At 30.4% G+C, this 21,782-nt stretch overlaps 5 protein-coding genes across 15 annotated transcripts; 2 read left to right on the top strand and 3 right to left on the bottom strand.

Annotated features, from left to right (window-relative positions):
- Positions 1 to 1,054: 1,054 nt before the first annotated feature.
- LOC111688849 (PIN2/TERF1-interacting telomerase inhibitor 1) lies at positions 1,055 to 3,487 on the bottom strand. Of its 2 annotated transcripts, XM_023451364.2 has the most exons (3): positions 3,275 to 3,487; positions 1,572 to 3,208; positions 1,301 to 1,456 (listed from the first exon to the last, which is right to left on the bottom strand). In XM_023451364.2, exons 1-3 carry the CDS (start codon positions 3,345 to 3,347, stop codon positions 1,439 to 1,441), a joined length of 1,728 nt encoding a protein of 575 aa, XP_023307132.2. In that variant the 5' UTR covers positions 3,348 to 3,487; the 3' UTR covers positions 1,301 to 1,438. The 2 variants fall into 2 exon arrangements, with proteins under 2 accessions (XP_023307130.2, XP_023307132.2); XM_023451362.2 differs by having other exon boundaries at positions 1,055 to 3,208.
- Positions 3,488 to 5,374: 1,887 nt separating this feature from the next.
- On the top strand, positions 5,375 to 9,238 carry LOC111688799 (activin receptor type-1). 5 transcript variants are annotated; one of them, XM_023451328.2, is made up of 11 exons: positions 5,375 to 5,516; positions 5,851 to 5,971; positions 6,186 to 6,221; positions 6,448 to 6,523; positions 6,586 to 6,802; positions 7,135 to 7,361; positions 7,436 to 7,650; positions 7,717 to 7,939; positions 8,008 to 8,195; positions 8,256 to 8,481; positions 8,543 to 9,238. In XM_023451328.2, exons 1-11 carry the CDS (start codon positions 5,456 to 5,458, stop codon positions 8,690 to 8,692), a joined length of 1,740 nt encoding a protein of 579 aa, XP_023307096.1. In that variant the 5' UTR covers positions 5,375 to 5,455; the 3' UTR covers positions 8,693 to 9,238. The 5 variants fall into 5 exon arrangements, with proteins under 5 accessions (XP_023307096.1, XP_023307082.1, XP_046810457.1 ...); XM_046954501.1 differs by lacking the exon at positions 5,375 to 5,516 and adding an exon at positions 5,562 to 5,666 and having other exon boundaries at positions 8,543 to 9,237; XM_046954500.1 differs by lacking the exon at positions 5,375 to 5,516 and adding an exon at positions 5,668 to 5,778 and having other exon boundaries at positions 8,543 to 9,237.
- Positions 9,239 to 9,272: 34 nt separating this feature from the next.
- LOC124420696 lies at positions 9,273 to 12,969 on the bottom strand. Of its 6 annotated transcripts, none has more exons than XR_006941307.1 (3): positions 10,700 to 12,964; positions 10,392 to 10,608; positions 9,273 to 10,317 (listed from the first exon to the last, which is right to left on the bottom strand). XR_006941307.1 is itself a non-coding variant. In XM_046954498.1 (3 exons), the coding sequence occupies exons 2-3, from the start codon at positions 11,283 to 11,285 to the stop codon at positions 10,505 to 10,507; spliced, it is 690 nt and encodes a 229-aa protein (XP_046810454.1). In that variant the 5' UTR covers positions 11,286 to 11,290; positions 12,387 to 12,969; the 3' UTR covers positions 9,273 to 10,504. The 6 variants fall into 6 exon arrangements, 5 of the variants coding, with proteins under 5 accessions (XP_046810454.1, XP_046810455.1, XP_046810452.1 ...); XM_046954498.1 differs by having other exon boundaries at positions 9,273 to 10,608; positions 10,700 to 11,290; positions 12,387 to 12,969; XM_046954499.1 differs by having other exon boundaries at positions 9,273 to 10,608; positions 10,700 to 11,268; positions 12,387 to 12,968.
- Positions 12,970 to 14,301: 1,332 nt separating this feature from the next.
- On the top strand, positions 14,302 to 16,603 carry LOC111688964 (box A-binding factor). The gene is made up of 3 exons (XM_023451473.2): positions 14,302 to 14,673; positions 14,733 to 15,381; positions 16,119 to 16,603. The coding sequence occupies exons 1-3, from the start codon at positions 14,440 to 14,442 to the stop codon at positions 16,433 to 16,435; spliced, it is 1,200 nt and encodes a 399-aa protein (XP_023307241.2). The 5' UTR covers positions 14,302 to 14,439; the 3' UTR covers positions 16,436 to 16,603.
- Positions 16,604 to 17,196: 593 nt separating this feature from the next.
- On the bottom strand, positions 17,197 to 18,628 carry LOC124420855. The gene is made up of 2 exons (XM_046955215.1): positions 18,020 to 18,628; positions 17,197 to 17,967 (listed from the first exon to the last, which is right to left on the bottom strand). The coding sequence occupies exon 2, from the start codon at positions 17,873 to 17,875 to the stop codon at positions 17,288 to 17,290; it is 588 nt and encodes a 195-aa protein (XP_046811171.1). The 5' UTR covers positions 17,876 to 17,967; positions 18,020 to 18,628; the 3' UTR covers positions 17,197 to 17,287.
- Between the last annotated feature and the right edge of the window lie 3,154 nt (positions 18,629 to 21,782).

The following is a 21,782-nucleotide window of genomic DNA, read 5'->3' as shown; positions in this document are numbered from 1 at the left end:
AAACACAAGTCTGAACGCGTTTAAGAAATAATCGCGATGACGCGAGGGTTGTTCCCCAACTCAGACCTGAATTACGACTGGTGTGCAAAATTTCAGACAATTTGGGTCACCAGAACTGGTTTTAATGGCTTTAAAAAATTTTCGAACTTAACTTCGAATTTTCGAAGATTTTATTTTTAGTTTTTATGACCCAGAGATTATTTTAAGGGCACAAAAAATGTTTCGAACATAACTTCGAATTTTCGAATATAATTTCGAATATTCGAACATAATATTGTATTGTCATTAGCTATACTCACAACCACCAAATTTCAGAAAATTCGGGCTACCGGAATTGGTCTTAAAACAATTTTCCCCAACTAGTTGTGCCCCTTTTTATCGATATACAGGTATATTTAACATAATTATGACCTCAGGTTTACTTGCATGGACAGCCGGCCGGACGGTGTAGGGGTTATTATAATGCGCATTTTTCGGCATGTAATATTATTAATGACAGATATTAAATATAAATTCTCCTTTTAATTATAATGGCTCCTATTTTGCATTTCAATTTAAATCGAAATATTCTCCGTTTAGCAACATTGATATTTCGATTCGACTCTCTGCCACATAAACAACAACTTACAAAAACGTAATTACGATCGAAATCAAAAATAGACACAATCGTATATCATTGAAACGAAATGGAATTGCTTCTTCTTTTTCTTACGATTCAGTTTTTTGTTGGAATACCTTTTTTTGATCATTGCGTAACTGAATGCGTAAACGTACTCGAAATGCAGAATAGAGGTGAATATGTCTGAATAATTTTTGATGTCAGAATAATTTTTGAATCTTTCCTTTTTATTTCAATTAACAAAACAAAAGTGGTCTGTCGACAGTCGCTTAATTTTAATTTTTCGCTAGCTTTGTTTGTGTGATTTGTCGACAGCGGTTCCAATTGTAATTAAGCTGTAAGGTTCACTTTTTCTACTATAGTACTCTAACCACTAAACAGCTCTCTAAATTGTTTTATTTCTATTTGTGATAAATTTTAAAACTTTAGATAAAATTTTGTATTTATATGTTACAAACTTAATTTATTTTACAGATATTGAACTTAATAACTTACAGACACATTCTTACTAAATTATATAAGAACTAAAGTTTTTCAAAGGATACTATACAATTTGAAAGGCATTTTTACGTTGCCATGTTTTAATAAAAAGTTTTGGACACCTTTGTTTTCTTTTCCGGGCATTGATTACTTCCTTAACATAGTGTTTATAGGTTTTCTTCGGTTTCTCTAATTGAACGTACTTGTTTAAAATACCTTTCCAAAGATTTGTTATGCGTTCTTCATCGTTTTTATTAATTTGTACATCCAGCTGCAGGTCTGAATCGAGACCGTAACCTTCGATGTGCGGTAGTATGGAGCCCGTAAAGTCGTTTAAACTTATATTGCGGAATTTTTCTGCACAAAATGAAGAGATTGGATAGATATTATAGTCTTGGTATTTTTTCTTAAGTTCATTTAGATCTAACATTTGAACATTAATATCACTGATGAACGCTTTTTTGGCACTTACATCTTTTCTTTTAACATTTTTGGGCTTATTTACAGCTTGTTCGGAGGCATTTAGGGTTTGGTTTGCTGTAGAAGAACTACTCTCTTTATCTAAGTTTTCGTTAGATTTTTCCAACTTCTTTTTCTTCGTTTGCGTTAAACTATCGACTTTTTCATCAAGAGGCTTTTCTTCAATGTCACTATCGGCAATTTCGATTATTTCTTTTGGCTCTTTAGTCTTATTCTTTTTCTTCAATTTCTTATTTGGTTCTTGTGTTAATACAAGTTCTGTTGTATCGTCAGTGTTGTCCGGAGGTAATGAATTTTCTTCTAATGAATTTTTGTGTTTTCTCTTCTTTAACTTTTTATTTGTTATATCGACTTCTTCAATATGTTCCAAAATGTGTTCTTGTGCTTTGTTGTTTTTTGTTTTATCCTTTTCATTTTTTGTATCTTTTTCTGATAAAAGTTCTTTAACATCTTCAGAATTAGCTTTTTTGCATTTCTTTTCCTTTTTCTTAGGTTCTTCGGTTTCTTTTTCCATTTCATTTTTATTTTGAGTTTCTTGATCTTGATTATTTTTTCTCTTTTTTGATTTCTTCTCTTTAATGATAGCACCATTATCTTGTTCAATTTCCAAATCCTTAGGTTGCTTTTTGTTTTTCTTCTTTTTCTTAATAACCTCCGTTTCCTGTTCTTGTTCATTTGTTTTGGCGTCTTCTACATTTTTCTCTGCATTATTCAACCCATTCTTTTTATTTTTTATTGCCTCCATTTTCATTTTAAAATAATCAGTTACGGATACATTGCTGTATATCATAAGGCCATCAGTGTTTTCCTTCTTTTCCTGCTCTTGTTCATTTTTCTCTTCTTCTTGCTTTTCCTTTTTCTCCTTTTTGCATTTCTTTTTCTGCTTCTTTGTAAGTTCTTCTTCCTCTAATTGTTCTTCGTTAGTTTCAGATTTCATATTTAAACTATTTTCCCCACCGTCGGGGCAACTTTTGCGATTGTTTTTAGCATCCATTTTATTTTTAAAATAATCATTTACCGAAACACCGGTATTTATTATATTTACACCATCATTGTTATTCTCTTGTTCATCATTTCTTTCCTCCGACTTTTTCCCAAAACTGCTACTTAGTTGACTATAGAAATCATTAGCGGCTTTCTGCTCATCTGCTGCTTTTTTGCCAAAAATATTGGCCAAATCCTTTTCGCTATATTGAGCTAAATCTTTGCCTTTGGTAAATTTCTTATAGTGTACACGTGCTTTACTCTGTTTAGATCTTTCCTCCAAGGAAATCCCACTTATTTTCTCTTTAAGCTTTTCAACTTTTGGTTTCTTTTCTTCATTGACACTACTATCTTGGAAGCCAAAACCCATGCGCGGCATATCCTCAGCTTCTGATTCATTACCATTATATTGTTTCTTATTGACATCGCCATCAACTACTTCATTATTAAGAGTTTTTAGTAAACCATTAAAACTTTGCTCATGTTGTGTCCACTGATCGTCACGATGTTCAAAACCCAAACCAAGAATATCATTTTTATAGCGAATTCTAACGAAATCCTTTGAGCCATCTTCTTTAGCACCCAAACCTTTGCCCTTTTCCCAGCCCATCTTTTCGAGCATTTTTGTACCGAAACGGCTATCATCTGAAGTCAAAAACAAACAGTTGTAAATACATATTACATTGAAAAACACATTGAACTTTTACTCACCTTCATACAATGCTTTTCCTCTGGGTATCAAATTGTAACGTTTCCGTTGTCTGGGTTCAGCTAACATAGCCATTTTGAAGTAATTTCTTTACAATTTAACTAATAGAATTTACCTAATTAATATTTATTTAAATTGTATAAAAATATGTACTCCACGTGCAAGTTTTCATGGATTGTTTTACAAATAAATCAAGTGTTGCAACTAAATGAAACAAACTGGAAAAGAACATAACAATACGACTGTCACTGTTCTTGTAGGGATGTATTGACAAATTAGCGGTTTTAACCTTCCTAAACCCGCGCGTTGGTCTTTGAGACTGATTTTAATAAATTATGAATGATTTTTATTATAAAAAGAAACGGAAAGATACAATGCTAATATATAGCATAATAAGCTGTAAAATTATTTCTTCTATGAATTTTCAGAGATTTTCGGTCTGTGAGACAGACGCGGGTTTTAGTGTAACACTTTCGCCCAATTTTTAATAAATTTCTCTTGTTCGTTAATTTTTTTTATAATTATATTATCAATAGTTAAAAAGAAACAGCTAGCATATAGATGCTAGTATATGATTTTAGACATCATATGTTCTGAATTTATATCTTTTAAAATATTTAAATTAATATATTATTTCTCAAATTTTCGTAAATCTCATGAAATCTTATTAATCTTAAATAAAATTAATTTTCCTGTCTGTTTAAAAAAAACATTAGTTCCTAAACGTTCATATCATTTTTATTATTATTTTTATTAATAATTATATAAGCTGTAGTTTAATTTACAGTCTAAAATCGGTCGGAGAGACCGGAAAATGGTACCTTGATACAGTTTGTATTGTATCAATTTGTGTACTACCTTTAGTATGCCATTGGGATTTGGAAAATTAAAACAAAAATCTGTCCCACAGACCGGAAAATAGTACCTTGATACAGTTTGTATTGTTACAATTTGTGTACTACCTTCAGTATGCCATTGGGATTTGAAAAATATAACCAGATTCAGATAGTGTAGATTAATTTTTATTTATCTAATACTTCGTTCACATATTCGTGCTTTTTAATAACGTATTTATGATTTTTGCAAAAAACATTTTAAATTTAGATAACATATTTATGTATTTCCACATGTATTTTACATATGTAATGTTCATATGTATCAGACGATATGTACAACTTTAACATATTGAAATTTTGACAGTACATATGTAAAATACATGTCGTCTAATAGCATCTTTATTGGTATTTTAGCGTTTTCAGTATTTTGACATATTTCGGTAACGGTATTTTAGCATTAACGGTAATGTGCTAAAATCCAAGTTTATCGGTAATTTCAATATGATTTTAACAATTAAAAAGTAAGACTGTTGTATGAGGCTATGCCAAATCTTATATTCCCACCATCAAATCATATGTCGTACAAATTAGTTTCGGAAGGTGGTCATATATATGGACTTTGATCATTAGATTAATATAAACTTCAGAGTGTGGGATTGGATAATTAGTCTTGCCTATAGTCTAAAGTAGCATCAAAACAAGCAGCGAGAGATTATTGACCCATCAGATTATTGCCTCAGAAATATAAGCATAAAACCCACTTCTCATAGATATTAGGGCCATTTGCTTTAGGGTAATTGCATATACGGACGATGTGTCCGTAGCCGTATCTGCAAATATCAGGATACCATTGCAAAGGATGAAAGGTGCACTCAAGTCACTCAGCACGTGTCAGTTACTTTAAGTTACAAAAAATCATAACTGCTATAATTTTGAACCGTTTATATATGTATGTACGTGTACGAGTTAGTTTTTGAAGCACACATTTAGAAGATAATACAGGGCTCAATTCTTTTAAATTGACCAGTAGTGATAATATTTTTGTTTATCAAATCTAGCTTAATAAAAGATAAAATCGCTAGAAAAAAGTAATACATTTCAAAGAACCGCAAAAAATATCACACAAACAAACAGAAAATTAATGTGTTAAGAATTTTAAATTATTATATAAATATTTATGATATATCAATGAAATGGTCATTTCATTACATACAAACAAACCACTGAATCTCTAGTTTACGGCTCTTCACTTTCGTCTGACAAAAATCTCTACATATACCATATTTAAAAAGTTAATATTTTTCTCGCTAAAAACTTTATATAAACGCCATATTGTCATCACTGATAATGGCTGCCATTATAAAATTAATTTATTTGTTGACAATTTTATGCGTAAAAAATGCAAAAGGTATTAAAACGGTCTAGTTAAAACAAATAAGTGAACGTTTAACTCTGCAAAAATAGTGTACTTATTATACAAATTATAAATTTTCAAAATATAAATGAATTCTAAAAATTAAGACCAAAGTGCTGCTGGCAGAACTTAATGTGTATAAGTGTGTGTATTTGTGTATTGTTTGTGTTCTTTTGAGAAAGAAAAAAAAGCAAGACTGTCAATCTAAGAAAAAGGCCAATAAGGAACCAATCAAAGCTTCAAACGCAGATTTTTAGTTAATAATTAAAATTAGTTTTGCAAAAATTTAATGTGATTGCTTATAAATAATATTGTCTATATATTTAAGGTGAAATAAGTAATCGTTTATTAGACGAAAATCAGGAAAATATGGATTTGGAAGTGTCACACTCAAACAGCAAGGAAATTTCAGTAGCGCCTGTACAGAATTCTATACAAACACATCCCAGGTAGGTAGAACGACTTTGAAAGGAATAAATATGTAAATTTTATATAAAACTATTAATACTATGAGATATTGGAAAACTTAAGCTAATATTTTAACTTAAATTACATCTCTTTCATTATACCCACTATTTTCCCCACTACTCTTTTTATTTCTCTAAATGCTTTCCTCCTACGTATGCTAAATAAAAACAAAATATTAATAAAAAATCCCTGTAGGAGACATTCAAAATCGAAAAGACGCATGAAAAGAAGGTAATCACCAAATGGCATTCATTTCTTGTTGGAGTTTGTTTTGATTTTGAAATTTAAGTTACTGTTTTGTTGCTGAAAAGTTTAATATTTGCTGCTTGTTTTGTTTATAAACATTTTTTATTATTGTTATTATTTAGTTGGTAGAATTTTGTTTCGTATTTTCTTTTTCTATGAGAACAATTTAATGTTTATTTAAATTTATAATATTTACGATTGATTTTTCCAGATTTAAATGTTATTCATGTGAACCTCCGTGTCGTGATCCCTCACAGCATGCCCATATGTGCCAGAATGCCATACAGGTAATGTGTATTTATTTTTTGCTATATCTATATAAGAAACACTTAACAGTTATCTATTGTAGTGTTATAAGTCACGAACACGCGATGCTTTTGGCGAAGAACGAGTTACTCGAGGTTGTACTACGACTCCAGATCAAATTCCTTTAATATGTAATCAGAATACAATAAATACCATGGGTGGGCCTCGTAAACGTAATACTCAAGCTTATATAAATGTTGTATGCTGTGCCGGCGATTATTGCAATGATGGTGAATTTCCGGAATTACCTCCATTAAATGGTAAGTAGTAAAATTCGAAAATTCAGACATATTTTCTATATAGTCTGATTAATGGATTAATCAATGTACTAATTCACAGACTAGTTGATAGTATAGTCAAAAACACCACACAAAAGATAAGTCAATAGTCCACTGCAAATCCTAATTTGTAGACTTCTGTAGCACTTAACTCTAGTATAAATCAAATAAGATCCGTATTCGTAACCAAGTGTCATAATAACATTAATTAACTTAACTAATTATATGAGAATAGGGCCGTAAATTGACTTGACTAACTTTAAATAGTAAATACTTACAACATTTTTCAAATTATATTTCTTTATTTCTTTAAGCTGAAGTAACACATTTAAGCGCTGACAGTAGCAACTTACTAAAGATGACGTTTGCTATATTGGGACCATTTGTCATTATCTCTATACTAGCCTATATAGCAATATACTTCATTCGTCGAACACATCGTAAGCGCTTAGAATACTCAAGAGCTAAACAAGATCCAGATTCCTATTTAGTAAATGATGAACTATTACGCGTCACCAGTGCTGGAGATAGTACTCTAAGGGTATGAATATTACAAATATTTTTTAGTTTTAATATAAACTTAAAATATTTTTTTGTAAAACCTATTAAAAATAGGAATATTTACAACATTCAGTCACATCGGGTTCGGGCTCAGGATTACCATTACTTATACAACGAACACTAGCCAAACAGGTAACACTGGTTGAGTGTATTGGACGAGGCAAATATGGTGAAGTATGGCGTGGTCATTGGCATGGTGAAAATATTGCTGTGAAAATCTTTTTTAGTCGAGACGAAGAATCCTGGAAACGTGAAACCGAAATTTATAGGTAATTTACATTTTCACAATTACCAAAATTTATTATTCAATTGTTTTAATAAAATATCTTTTTCAGTACCGTTTTATTGAGGCACGAAAATATTTTAGGTTTTATTGGTTCAGATATGACCTCTCGCAATTCTTGCACCCAATTATGGCTGCTAACACATTATTATCCTCATGGCTCCCTATTCGATCATTTAAACAGAAATGCCTTAAGCCATCGTGATATGATTTTAATTTGTCTATCGATAGCAAATGGTTTGGTACATTTGCACACCGAAATATTTGGTACAGAGGTAAGTTTAAATGATAATATAAAATGTTTATCGATTGCGTTACTATTTTGTGAATGACAATTGTTTAGGGAAAACCTGCTATGGCTCATCGTGATTTAAAATCAAAAAATATATTAGTTAAACCAAATGGTACATGTGTCATTGCTGACTTTGGTTTAGCTGTTATGCATTCAAATGTTACCGGCAAATTAGATTTGGGCAATAATCCCAAAGTGGGCACTAAACGTTATATGGCACCGGAAATTTTAGACGAAAGGTAAATGGGAGTATTCCATATTTACATCCAAATGGTTCATATTTTTTTTTTAATTTACAGTATTGACATGCATAATTTCGAAGCTTTACGACGCACTGATATTTATGCCTTGGGTTTAGTATTATGGGAAGTATGCAGACGGACTATATCATGTGGCATTGCTGAGGAGTATAAAGTGCCATTCTATGATGTGGTACCTTCCGATCCCAGCTTTGAGGATATGCGCAAGGTTGTTTGTATAGACAATTATAGACCTTCGATACCCAATCGTTGGAGTTCAGATCCAGTAAGTATTTCATGTTTTTTTTTTCAGAAATTATAAATTAATTTATCATTTATCTTTTTAGCTTTTGGCGGGCATGTCAAAACTTATGAAAGAATGCTGGCATCAAAATCCAAATGTACGCTTACCTGCCTTGCGTATTAAAAAGACTATACATAAATTGGCTTCCGCAGATGAAAAACTGCGTTTAGATTATGATGAAGTTTGTGTTTAAAATGTGAACAAACAATTTAAATTTTATATGTTTTCTTCGCTCAAATATTGATGAAGATGTTCAAGTTAAGTTTCTTAAATTATTAACATTTTATTGTTAAAATTTTTACTTGTCAATTCAGTTGAAATGGCAGAAAAAAGTATACCATTTTCATGCTCACTACACCATAGTTTTCAATAACATTATTAAGATCTATATTATGTCTCTGTTTTTAATACAAATCAGAGATTTGTAGTTTTACATTATAAATTAAAAAAAAAAGACTTTTTGAAATGATTTTTAATGTATAAATCTATAAAGTACTATGACATTACAATTTTAGAAAACACCACCAAAGTTCATAGGTAATAAATAAAATTACAAAATCTGCAAATAGATTTTGTTTTATTCTAATTAACAAAATATAAATACATGAGAAATTCACAGCCTTAAAATATCCATTTGGATTAAAAGCTTTTTTTTATAAATTTCACATTTATTTTTTCATTCAATACTGGTGTAGTTGTAAAACTAAAAAGAATTAAAATACAATATATGCAATTTTATTATACAATATGAAATTATTTTTAAGTTTAGTGTTTATAAACTAATTGATAAAAAAACAAATAACTAAAAATTTAAAAAATAATTTGATATAAAAGTATTTATATGTATTATAAATAACATAAAAGATAATTTTGTATAATCAGGTTATTATACAGTGCAGTTTTTTTAATTAATTTTTTTTGTTGCAAATACCACTATACAATATAGACAAATAAATATATTTGTTGGCCTTAAACAAAAAAATTTTGGTAATTTTCAAAAAATTGGTAAAATAAATATGACATTGTGCCTTTTTTTCTCAAATCAAACAATGCCTTAAATAAACAAAAAACAAACAAAAACTATTGAAATTATTATATAACTAACAACACATAAAACTTATGCTTTAATCATGCTTCCATTATCGTATTTTTGTTTTTAATTTACATGTTAAACCTTTCCATCATGTGCCATTTTCAAATCTAATTTTATTTCAATTTAATATTTCGCTTTACTACAAAAACTTTGTACTAAAATCAATTAACATTTACTTTTCAAAGTGTATTAAACAATAAGATGTTTTTTTTTAATTTTCTTTCTTAATTAAGTTTACTTTTTTTTAATAACATAATTAAGTTAATAAAATATTACAATTAATTAGTATTTAATTTAGTTCTATTAGTATTAAGTTTAATTAAAAAAAAAACTATATATGAAATGTTGTATACAAACATTTGTACAAAACTAAAACTTTTTTGAATGTTAATGTAAAAAAAAAAATAAACAAAACACTTAGTATGTAGTTGAAATTAGTATTAATAAAGTAAATTTAAAAATATTTAATATATACACAGATGTATATTAATATTAATAAATAAATTAATTATTCATAATACATATGTACATATATAGTTCAGTACTCAGTTGGTTTGTATACCATTTTTTTGTTTCCTGAACAGGAAACTCTTGTTTAATTCTAAATATCCTTTGCAGTTAATACTTGATCTTAACACAACACTTGGACAATTTCTCAAACTGTTTTAGGAATTAAGAAATTTTCTAGATTTGGCTGTTATCCATCATCAATAACAATTTATACTCTATGCGAATAATAAATAATTATTCCATTAGTAATTTTTAGATGTTTATTTAATCGAATTGCCTGCTTCATTACCAGATATCAGTCATCATCTAAAGAAGCTTACTGAGGTCATAATTTCGATGACCGGAGTAGGTGGACATTGCAATTAATAAATTCTCATAATAGAATTATAAATACGACGTGATTTAGAGCTTTAATTGCAACGTGTTTTTAGAAAAATCACAATATTCAGTAACAGCCTTAATCGAATTCAATACAATATCCGGATTCTCCTTTAAATCCTTACAATCTAAAAAATAACATATATATAGGAAGATAGAAAAAAAATAACAAGTAGATAGGAAAATTGATAAAAATATTTAAAATAATTGAATATTTACCTATCGTTAAGCCACATATTTTTATAGATTTAATTCTTGCTGGAAAATTAGGATTTTCAATCAAATCTTTTAAATATTCAACGTTAAAGGCATTGAAATCACTACAATAACAAACCAGTTGCAGTTGGGGATTCGTGAATAGTATGCTTAGCCAAATATTTGTTGTTTTATTAAATATACTGAGAGGAATTTGAATTAAACGTAAATTTATTTTATAGCCAATATACTCATTCGTAGAAATTTTCACTTTATATTCAACATTTCGTGTGTAAAGTGTAAAAGATTCCAATGTAGAATGTTTGAAAATAGTTAATAAATTGTTTAAATTAATTTCATGCTCATTATCCATAAAGGCTAATTGTTTAAGACATTTCATTTTTAGTATATCATCCATAACAATAACACTTAAATCTATAAACATTGATTCCAAATTGAGATAAGTGCCTTTTAGGGGAAATTGCATGGCAATAGGTTCGTCAGCGTACCAAAGTGTAAAATCATGCCATATAAAGGTGGATAAGTTTTTCATTTTTTGGCAGTTGTATAATAAAAGTTGTTTTAATTCATCCCTAAAATCATATTCCATTGTTTCTATTCGCAAATATTCCAAAGCCGATTCAATATGGAAAAGTTTAAAAGTATTAGAAAATCTTGTAAAAAGTGATGTGAATGATTTTAAATTTTGTTGGCTTAAAATTGATTTCAGGTCCATCCAATTTAGGGGACAACAATTTATAAGTGTAAGTGTTTCTAAAGAAGGTAAAGCAAAAAAATTCTCGATATTACAAAAACTCAAATATAAATTTTTTAAATGTTTGCAAGTTCTTGTTAAATTTTCCAACACATCTTTGTTTACACAAAAGAAAAGGTTGGTAGCAGTTATTGATAATACCTGCAGATTTTTGAAATCAAAAAGAAATGAGTTTGGATTTACGGAAAAAATCGGAAAATTAACTCGCAATTTAAAACTGATTATTTGACATATATTATCGGGAAAGTTGAGAGTTATTGCCTCAGAATTTCCATCTAAATTTCTGGCTACGGTGTTTACTTTTAAAATAAGGTGTACAACATGTTGCAACTGTCTAATAACGTACAAAATATGTTCCAGTTCATAGTCGTAGTGTTTTTCGTTTACAATAAATGATTTCAACATTTTCATATCGGCAATTGCGCTAATTCCCCTATGATCAGTCAAAACACCATTGTTATTGTTGTAGTAAAAACAATTACTTAGAGCTAGTTTCTCCAACTGTGGGCAACATAGGTTAATTTTCTGAAATGTATCTGCGTTTAAACTGTTAATACCATACAAGTTTAAACTCGTTAGTTGTGGAAACCCATTTTGAATTAAAACCCTAAAAATACTTTGTTTGTTTTCCCTCTCCAATTCACTGGCACCCTCAACGATTTGTATTTTTTTCACATTAGTGAGATTCAGAAGTAATAGTTCTTTTACTTCCACATAATTTAAGAGTACACTTGAATTTTGGGAAACATCTGTTATTTTATAATCGGAGCAATCACGTTTAAACATGGGATCTGTGTAGGCATTATAACGCACGACATCGTCTACTTCATTGGTGACTAAGGCTATAGCTTTATCTTCTATTGTAAACAATTTCAATTCTTTACATTTTCTTTTCCATATCAAATGTTTCACAATATGACGAAATTGCCAACAAACCTGTGTTAAATACAATTGCTCTTTTAGATTGAAATATTCAAAAATATTTTCCCAAATATTTATAAAAGTTAACGCTTTTTCAAAACTGAAGTCCATGACGTTCCAATTTTGTCCACTCTAAGAAAAAGTTTTTTCCTGCACTGGCTCTGCAAGCACAAAGTACTTTATGCTACAATTGTATCTTAACTTATAGAATCAGTTTTAACGTTAATGATTAAGTTTAAATTATTATTAAGAAATTGTTCTTGAGTACTCGGTTAGTTAACTTTGGTTACTTGTTTAATTGCCAACTCACACAGGGTCCCATTTTCGCTTAACTGTTTCATAGCAAAACAAACTCATTTATATAACTTTTTTGATTATTAACATTTTCTACATGATAGTCGACTTTTCGACTTGTTAGAACAAAACGATTATTTTCGGCAAAGTTTAGACTGTTCGAAAGTAGATTTGTTTTGTTTGTCATTGTACAATATACGAAAAATTGCCAAAATAGACTTTATTTGTGTAAGGTAAGTAGGGTTCTAAAATTGAAAGAAAAATTCATAAAGACCCGACTTTAGACACGTACATAACTAGGGTTCAATAAATGGACTATAAAATAATCGAAATATAGAATCACAACCCTTAATTTATTTTGGTGCTTTCTAAACTAAGTACATTTCAACACAAAGTATACAGAGATGTCACATTTGACATTTGAAAAAGTCTAAAATCAGCTTTTGTTTGATTTTGAAATTGTTTGGTGAGAAGAGGTATATAAAATACAGCCACAGGGTATACAGAGACGTCACGAGTAGAAAGATATTTTCCTCTCTTTCGCACAAAACGAATTCAATGATTTTTTAACTGTATTTTATATACCTCTTCTCATTAAACAATTTCAAAATCAAACAAAAGCTGATTTTATACCTTTTCGAATGTCAAAAGTGACTCTCTGTTACTTTGTGATACAGCTAAAAAAATCATTGAATTCGTTTTGTGCGAAAGAGAGGAAAATAACTTTTTGCTCGTGACATCTCTGTATACCCTGTGCATTCCAAGGTCAATTCAGATAAGGTGGTGCCAGTTGTGCATCATCAAACATTATTTTACATGTATATTAACATTTGTGATTAAAATATATTCTGAATTAAATTTTTGTTTCAAACGAAAAATTCTATTCTGCAATAATGCCATTATTTAAATAAAATGATATTTGTTCACGAGCTGCTTGGTATTTTTTTAAATCTTTTACATAAATAATTCAAAATATTAACGATGTTTTTTCCGTTTATCGGAAATTTTTATATAAAAATATATAACAATAAGAAAGTTTGACATCTACGTATTAAGGACTAAATAATCAGCTGCTTGATGACACCGCCTTATTTGAATTCGCCTTGTTTAATAAAAAAGTTACTGTTGCAAAGGTTGCCAGATTAATTTGTAGAAATATCCATTTCTTAAAAAAAATCGGCACTAAAATTTAAAAAATCAGCAATAAATCCGTAATGAAAAAAAAACAAATTATCACAAATTAATTAAAAAATCACAATATTCAATTAACTTTTTTTTATTTTGAGTAAAAATTAAGCACTTTCGGAAACCTATTCGGAATTTTCATATATTAATTGTGTTTCCTTTTTATAATTGATCCAATTAACATTGCTGATGCAAGAAATTGTGTTTTACCGTAATGTAAATTCTTTTCCCAATCGCTTCAAAAGTTCTATGTCATTTAAGCAAAAATCGGGAAATAGGCACTTTACTATTTTGAATGTAAAATAACAGCAAATAAGGACCTGGCTTTTGCTAACTTTTCACTCTCTTGATTTGTCTCAACATGGTTGCACGTTGTTTACTTAATGTCAAAAAGGTATTATAAATAAATAAGACGAAAAAATACAACCCTGTGACAAGCGCATAGAAAATTTTTTGACAGTTTACTTTATGCGAGAAGTAATTGTGTTTACAGAAAATTTATTTTGTTTTTTAGCTAAAAAAGAAGATAAAATATAAAATAAATAAGTTTAAATCGTGATCGAGATATCCCTAAAAACTAGAGCAAACGATGTCCGATAGTGCCGAAACAACACAACAAAAAATGGATCGACGTAAAAAGAGAACGTCCACCAACCAATACATGATGTACATTGAAATGATGGAAAAGGATGCTGTGTTTGCAACTGGACGTATACCACGCGAATATGATTCTAACTATTTAACAAGAAAGTGGAAAGAGTTGTCCGATAAGCTTAATAACTGCAGCAACGGTCCTACATTGACGTCGGAAGAGTGGCGCAAGGTAAATTAATTATTTTATTTTTTATTGTACATAAACCAACATTTTATATTTCCTAAAAGCGTCTCAATGATTGGAAGAATACAACGAGATGCAAGTACAGACGTAGTATATCGGGTGAAAAAGATATTACAATGACCTCTTTAGAATTGCGTGCATTAGAGCTGTTCGGCAAGGTACCGGCCACTGCACCCCCTGAACAAATATCCATACATTTTAAATCAGAAAAAGAAGAGGAAGAAGAAGAAATGGAACATATGCCAACGACGGAAACATTCCAGAAACAATTGCAGGCAGCCGTTGAGGAAGCTATCGGAGACGAAGATGCGGAACACATGGTCGAGACTGAACATGAAGAACATGAGGAAATTATACCCGAAAATACACACACTTCTTCGATGACACATGGCGGAAGTGGTGGTGGCGGAGGTGGTGGTTCCAATCACGGGAATTCTATTAGCGGGGGTGGCGGTACTACATATCGTACAATTGTCGTTGAAGAACCCGCATATCCCGAGGATGAACAACATGAAGAACAATTGGAATTTATAACACATCGTCGTTCTACTCTGGCACCGTCTAACAGCAGTACCGCAATACAAACAGCCGTAGTTACAACGACACCCACAGCCACGGTAACAAAATTAATTAATGGCGATATTCCGCTTAAGCGACTACGATCACAGATATCCGATCAAATTATATATGAAGGTATGTTAGCTTTTAATATGTATGTAAATTCATTAGCTTAAAGTTTAATTTAGAAAATTGTTCGACGGCTGCTTGGGATTTATACAAAAATATAAATCTTATATTATTCCAAATTAGAGTGATATTTTATAATTAAATCTAGGTTAAGTTAATAGAAAGATATAACTACATCAAATTCGAAAAATTAATATTAATTAGCATATTATGGTCCGATGTTCAGAAATTCAGTTTACTGGGAGTAATTCCTAAGAATTTTCTTTCGCAGAGCTTTTCTCGAACAATTTAAACAATGTACTTCTGAATATTTCTATTTTGGCGTATATAACCTTTATTTTCACTTGGATAAGGGCCCTGTCATAAAAAGCTAAGCTTTAGTAAGGATCCGAGCATCGACCAATTAGTCTTTTTCCATCGTTGTTAGTGGAAGCGAGTCTATGATATCTTAAATATTATGATACCATTGTCGGAACTTGTTATAATAGTAATAGTCATGATATAGTGGTTTTATATTCTGTTTTTGACTTGAGTAGTGGTTAATGATGATAAGAGTATCTTTAATAAGTCCTTGTCGGAGTTTGTTGTAACAGGCCTTCCAATTAGCACCTTTCCAATTTTAAAAATTACTGCTTTAGAGGCGAAATATGTCTAACCTCATGTTGCCTCAGAACAGTTATTAATTTATCCATTTGTATTTTTCTAAATTTTTATGTATATTTAACTGAACATTTACTTTTTAGTAAAAAAAGCACCACGATACACAGTTACTCATCCCCACATTCAACAGCATCAATCACAAACACAACACCAGCAGCAACAACAGCAGCAGCAACATCATCATCAGCAGCAACAACAACAGCAGCAGCATATAACCCATGAAATACAAACAAGTTCATGTTCAACATTGGGTGGACAATTGTTAGCTTCACAGGATGTTCGTGAAGTGGCTAGACAACTAAAACGAATTGCAGACATTAAAGCAGAAAAACTCAAATTTGATATTGCACGTTTTAAATTTAATAATCCCGGCTTTACTTATAACTTCAATCCCTCATAGTAGGACGATGAGTAAAGAAGATTGTAAACAGAAACCCCCAATAAAGAAACAAAATTAACTTTAAGATTTTAATGTATTGTCACATAAACACAATTACTATTATTATGTTTTATTTTTATTTTATTTTTACTTATTAACATTTTATTACTTCTCATCTCTAACTACATACATGCATACATTTTGTTTAATGTACAACAAATATTAACTTAAAACATTTATGTATAAATAAATATCAATAAGCATAAATACATACATATTTATATTAAAAAAAAAGTAACATCATTTTAAGTTAAGATCTTGTTTATTTAAAATGTAAAATAAAAGAAGAAAACTTTTATTTTGTAGTGAACACTATATCAAACAAATATTAGTTTTAGTAAGTAACCACTTTTGTAATATTATTCATTACGTTGTCTAACGTAAAAAAAACTTCTTAATTGTATTTTAGTTTACAGAAATTTTAAATTAATTTTAAAAAATACTTAGTTTTCTAAGTTCTTATTAATTTTCTGAAACATTAATTGTCTCATACATAATCAAATTGAAAGTTTATCTTAGTTTTAAAATTTAAAGTTTGATAAGTCTTAAATAAATTTAAAATTTGATTGTGATTATGGAAAAACTGTATGTATGTATACACCAATCAAATAAATTTAGAGTTCAGTTGTTAGTCATTTAGTTTAAAAGCCATTTTTAATAAAGAAAAACACAATAATAAAAATGTTTTAAACTTTTAATTCATTATTTTATAAAGAGTTGTTTGTAACTTAAATTCTTCATGAAATCAATGTTTATAAATAAAAAAACTTAATAAAAAGACAGACACAGTATCAATATATAACTGGCTAATCATTATGCGATTGGTCGATTTATTTGTATATTTAGGGGAAAAAATTGTGCTACTTCAACTGTATGCGTCCATAAATGTATTGGACGAAGCGAAGTAGGGTTGGCTGGGCAGTTAAATATGTGGTGGATGTCACGGGGACCCTGACCACATGCATGACATTCGTTGGGAACGGCACGGCCTATACGTGACCAGTAGACATTGAGCCTTTTGCTCCATTCCGTACGTAGTTGTGGCAGAACTACTCTTGCTTTCCGCCGCAGGTTTCCTTCCGTATCTGTTATAGACGGTAGGCCACCTCCAAGTACGACATTCATCCGGTATCCTGTGACAGCCAAATTTTTGGCGTCTCTATTAATGTCATTCAAAGCTGCCAATGGATCCTGCATATATTTTTCTTGTATAAATGAGAATCCTTCCTGTGTGATGTTAAAGTTGAGATGACTCCTCCGATGACATCCTAGGAAGAATTGTTTAGTCAGCATGACATTGTGTTCCTTGACTGGGAGGACCATCGTTTCCTCTTGCGGATGATGTTCCGAGGTAATTTGTAAGCAGCCCGTTACAGTCCTTAAAGCGGCATATTGCAGCATAGTTTACCACTGACCGACTAATGGTTTTATATGTAGCAATGCTTCCGGTGTTGCTCCGCTGGAAAAAATCGTGTTGTGCTGCTGGCCGAATACTACAGCAAGAATCCATCAAATAATGGTAATGGTATCTCTTGTATACTATACCTTACGTCCAACACCATTTCAACCGGTTAACTTCCCATTCATCCGACAAACTCATTGAGAAAACATTCGACACACTCACACTAGGTATACTGGCAGACTTGACACCAACTCAGGGAAAGACCGATCAGTTTATAGTCTGTACAGTCTAAAGATACTGGAAGTATTTCTATTAACAGAATTGTAATAACACAAAGACTGGTGAAAATTCATCAAGGTAACATATTGAAAAAACAGGAACTTATTTCCAATGCATAGTCCTACAGTCACTACTTTATTGGACATCTGTTGTCTCGGCAATAGCATTGAGTTTATCATGTTTACAGTCATTCAGCCTTTTAATCAACATTCTCTTTCCTCGAATTTGGGTTTAAACTCCAATAAACGCTACAAGACAATATCCGAAATTCGCACTGTGGGCAACCTTTTCCGTTTTAACAGCTTCACTGATTCAACCCCGTTTAAAATCTGGACAGAGGTACTGGTAGTATGCCTTCCCGCTATAGAAATAACCTTAAGATGGATCAAATTTTAAGCTTTAGTATATACGGGATCAACATATATATGTCAGAGATATAGTGCTGTAACTTATTCATCATACATACCAAGATCGGATGATTGGGAATTTACAGACATCGGATTTTTCGAAAAAAAAAAAAAAAAATTATAATCTTTGGAAACGATGGTGGTATCCAATGATACCAAGGATAGGTGATCGTGATCATAGTGTCACTATGAGACTATTTACTACAACAGACGTACAGGATAATGGAGTAGTAATACTATATTCGAACCTTGACATAAATAAAAGTGATCTGACAGAATTTTTAACATAACAACTATCTACTGAACTTCTACATAAATATATCTTTGTTATTAAAAATCTAGGACTTATGGCTAATTTTTGATATTAAGACATCGAATATACTTGTGAGACTGGATAATCGAAGTCTAAGGATTCTGACAGGTGTTTTACACTACAATAATCTACTGAACTTCTACAGGTTATTCGAGAATGCGGAAGAACTAGAGAGAATTGAGCATATAATTTGCACAATTTTGGAGTAAATTCTCAGAATGAAAAAGTTGTGAAATGTGTTTAAATGTTGTTTTTAAAGGTATATATCAGAACAGACTTCAAGGTTTCCGAGTGGAATTTCGCCTTGTTATGATTCATAACTCTTCTCAATCTAATTTTTATATATGTATGTATTTAAATTAAATCATGTACAGGTGATTTAGGACCAATAATTGTTAGATTAAATAGTTTTCTTATCAACAAAAGAACTTTGTTAATTTACTTTTAGTAACATTTGAATTTTAAATAATTGTTTTTACGTTTTATAATTAAAATTTTTTCACTCTACTTTTGAAACTGAAAATACTTGTTTATAATTTATTGAGTTCCAATAATAATTGTATTCTGGATTTCGCAATTTAATTCAAAAGTCATACTTAAATTTGTTTAAATTAAAATATTGTTAGCTGCAACACCAAAAAAGCTAAAATATTTTAATAGTTTTTTTGTTTTTTAAATTAACAACAAAGTCATTTAATTGGCTACTTAGGCGTTAAAAGCCCTGGCTTATACATTTTTACCAAGAATTATTTTTTTTTTGGGTTTTGATTAGGATGGCGGTGCATCAAGCACTCATATTGCCAGGTTATCACACGTTTGTCCAGAGAAAACCCCACCAACCGACCTATACCTTCATATAGGAAGTTGGAGCATCCGGACTTGATTTCATCAAAAGTATTAATGGTCTCCACCAGTATATGTTTGAGTTTAAATGGTCTCCACCAGGTTATATCGTGAGTATATTATGGTCTCCACCAGGTTATATCGTGAGTATTTTATTGTCTCCACCAGTTAAAAACGTTTGAGTATTATATGGTCTCCACCAATAAAACATAACCTCACTTGAGGTAATACGAAAGCACGAGGTTAATGTAGACAACATACAACTTTGAACAGTTATATGAAGTAATACATTACACCAGTGCGAGCGAGACGCAAAACTGTCGAAAGCCAGGCAACAAACACAAGCCTGAACGCGTTTAAGAAATAATCGCGATGACGCGAGAGTTGTTCCCCAACTCAGACCTGAATTACGACTGAACCAAGAATTATAAAAATATAGATTACGCATTGCGCAGGTTTTTTTTGGTTTAAATCAACAGGTGTTCGATGTGCTACGGCACATCAGCAAATAAAGTGATTGACGTCTAAAAAAAAAATTTAAAAAAAAAATTTTAAAAACGTCAAAAAATTTTGTAAAAATTTAAAAAAAATAAAATACTTTAAATATGAAATGCGCTGTTTTGCTTTTATTTTTCTCAAGTTCTAGGCTGATATGACGTACATGCGCAGAACGAACATTTTTTTACATACTGAATGCGCAATCTATGTTTCTATAATTCTTGCATTTTTACATAGATTATTGGCATTTGAAATTGTTTTTTAACAAGGCAAAAAATATGGCCACCAAACATTATTATTGTGCAACATCTGTTGCAAGAATGTTGTTGATCTTTTTATACAGAAAACAACATACAAATAATCGTTTGCAACAATCTAAATGTAAGATTCTACGTTACTCTGCTGTTTATTCTACCTTAATTGACCGATGACACAAGTGCTTACATTTGATCAGGAACTAACTCTAGTTGTAAGTGTTTGGAATTGAACAGTTGACCATATATATTATATTAGGTCCCGTTCGATACTTTTATATATACTTATATGTCAGTCCGTCCGCCTCTGTCTATTGAAAGCAGGATAGAGTCCGAACGGAACGAGATAGATGAATGAAATTTTCCAGAAATAAGGTTTGTTTGGTATTGAAAATAGGCAATATTCATACACGTTTTCGGATAACCCCCATATAAATGGGGAACATCTGTTTCAAAAGTACGAGTATAGCGATTAAATTCCACATAAATAAGTTTCATATAATCCAAAATCTCCCTATCAAATTTTATGAAGATTGGTCCATAAATGGCCCTACCCTACAGAAAATGACTTTAACGCTCAATAAAAATACGAGTATAGTGATAGAATTTGATACATATAAGTTTCATATGAACCAAAATCTCTCTACTTAATTTTCTGTTGATCGGTCTATACTTGACCCTACCTCCCATATAAGGTCCCCTTTAGAATATGAATCTGATGCTGGCTTAAAAAACGAGTACAGTGATGAAATTCGACACACAAAAGTTACAATAAAGCCAAAATCTCTTTATCAAACTTTATGTGGATCGGTATATAAGTGACCCTACTCGTCATACAAGGTGCCCTTCCAAAAATACTTAAACGACCATTACAGGCTGAAAAATATAGAATACAGAAAAGCGATAAAATTCGACACGATAAAAGCGATAAAATTCGACACACATATGTTAGAAAACATATGTGTGTCGAACATTTATAGGTACTTAAATCTTCCCACCGAATTTTATGTGGAAAGTGTCAGGAAGTGATATTCGATGTAAAAATGTTTCGTATGAACCAAAATTGGTTTAAATTTTTTTTTTTTTGGAAAACCAATCAATTATTAACCCTATCTCTCATACAAAGTCCTCTTCAGTTAATTTGATGAGTTATATCACCCTGATGTTTATAGGGAAGCATTCCTTTTAAGGCATATGGTTTGATGGTGGGTATAAGAGATTCGGCATAGCCGAATATTGCACTCTCACTTGTTAACATTTATAATTAATTTAAATTGATTTAAGACCTAAATTTATGTCAAAAATATATATA

The sequence above is a fragment of the Lucilia cuprina genome, chromosome 6 (genome assembly GCF_022045245.1).
Source record: "Lucilia cuprina isolate Lc7/37 chromosome 6, ASM2204524v1, whole genome shotgun sequence".
Classification (NCBI taxonomy): domain Eukaryota; kingdom Metazoa; phylum Arthropoda; class Insecta; order Diptera; family Calliphoridae; genus Lucilia; species Lucilia cuprina.
This window is presented reverse-complemented; position numbering and strand designations above follow the sequence as displayed.

Excerpts from the sequence above, each read along its gene's own strand:
- LOC111688964 (XM_023451473.2), top strand. The coding sequence starts at position 14,440 with ATGTCCGATAGTGCCGAAACAACACAACAAAAAATGGATCGACGTAAA. Across the intron at positions 14,674-14,732 it reads CGTCGGAAGAGTGGCGCAAG|CGTCTCAATGATTGGAAGAA; the intron begins GTAAATTAATTA and ends ATTTCCTAAAAG. Across the intron at positions 15,382-16,118 it reads CGATCAAATTATATATGAAG|TAAAAAAAGCACCACGATAC; the intron begins GTATGTTAGCTT and ends TTTACTTTTTAG.
- LOC124420855 (XM_046955215.1), bottom strand. The coding sequence starts at position 17,875 with ATGCTGCAATATGCCGCTTTAAGGACTGTAACGGGCTGCTTACAAATT.
- LOC111688849 (XM_023451362.2), bottom strand. The coding sequence starts at position 3,347 with ATGGCTATGTTAGCTGAACCCAGACAACGGAAACGTTACAATTTGATA. Across the intron at positions 3,209-3,274 it reads AGGAAAAGCATTGTATGAAG|ATGATAGCCGTTTCGGTACA; the intron begins GTGAGTAAAAGT and ends TTTTGACTTCAG.
- LOC124420696 (XM_046954495.1), bottom strand. The coding sequence starts at position 12,482 with ATGGACTTCAGTTTTGAAAAAGCGTTAACTTTTATAAATATTTGGGAA. Across the intron at positions 10,609-10,699 it reads AATATGTGGCTTAACGATAG|ATTGTAAGGATTTAAAGGAG; the intron begins GTAAATATTCAA and ends GTTATTTTTTAG.
- LOC111688799 (XM_023451328.2), top strand. The coding sequence starts at position 5,456 with ATGGCTGCCATTATAAAATTAATTTATTTGTTGACAATTTTATGCGTA. Across the intron at positions 5,972-6,185 it reads TCTATACAAACACATCCCAG|GAGACATTCAAAATCGAAAA; the intron begins GTAGGTAGAACG and ends AAATCCCTGTAG. Across the intron at positions 7,940-8,007 it reads CCGAAATATTTGGTACAGAG|GGAAAACCTGCTATGGCTCA; the intron begins GTAAGTTTAAAT and ends ACAATTGTTTAG.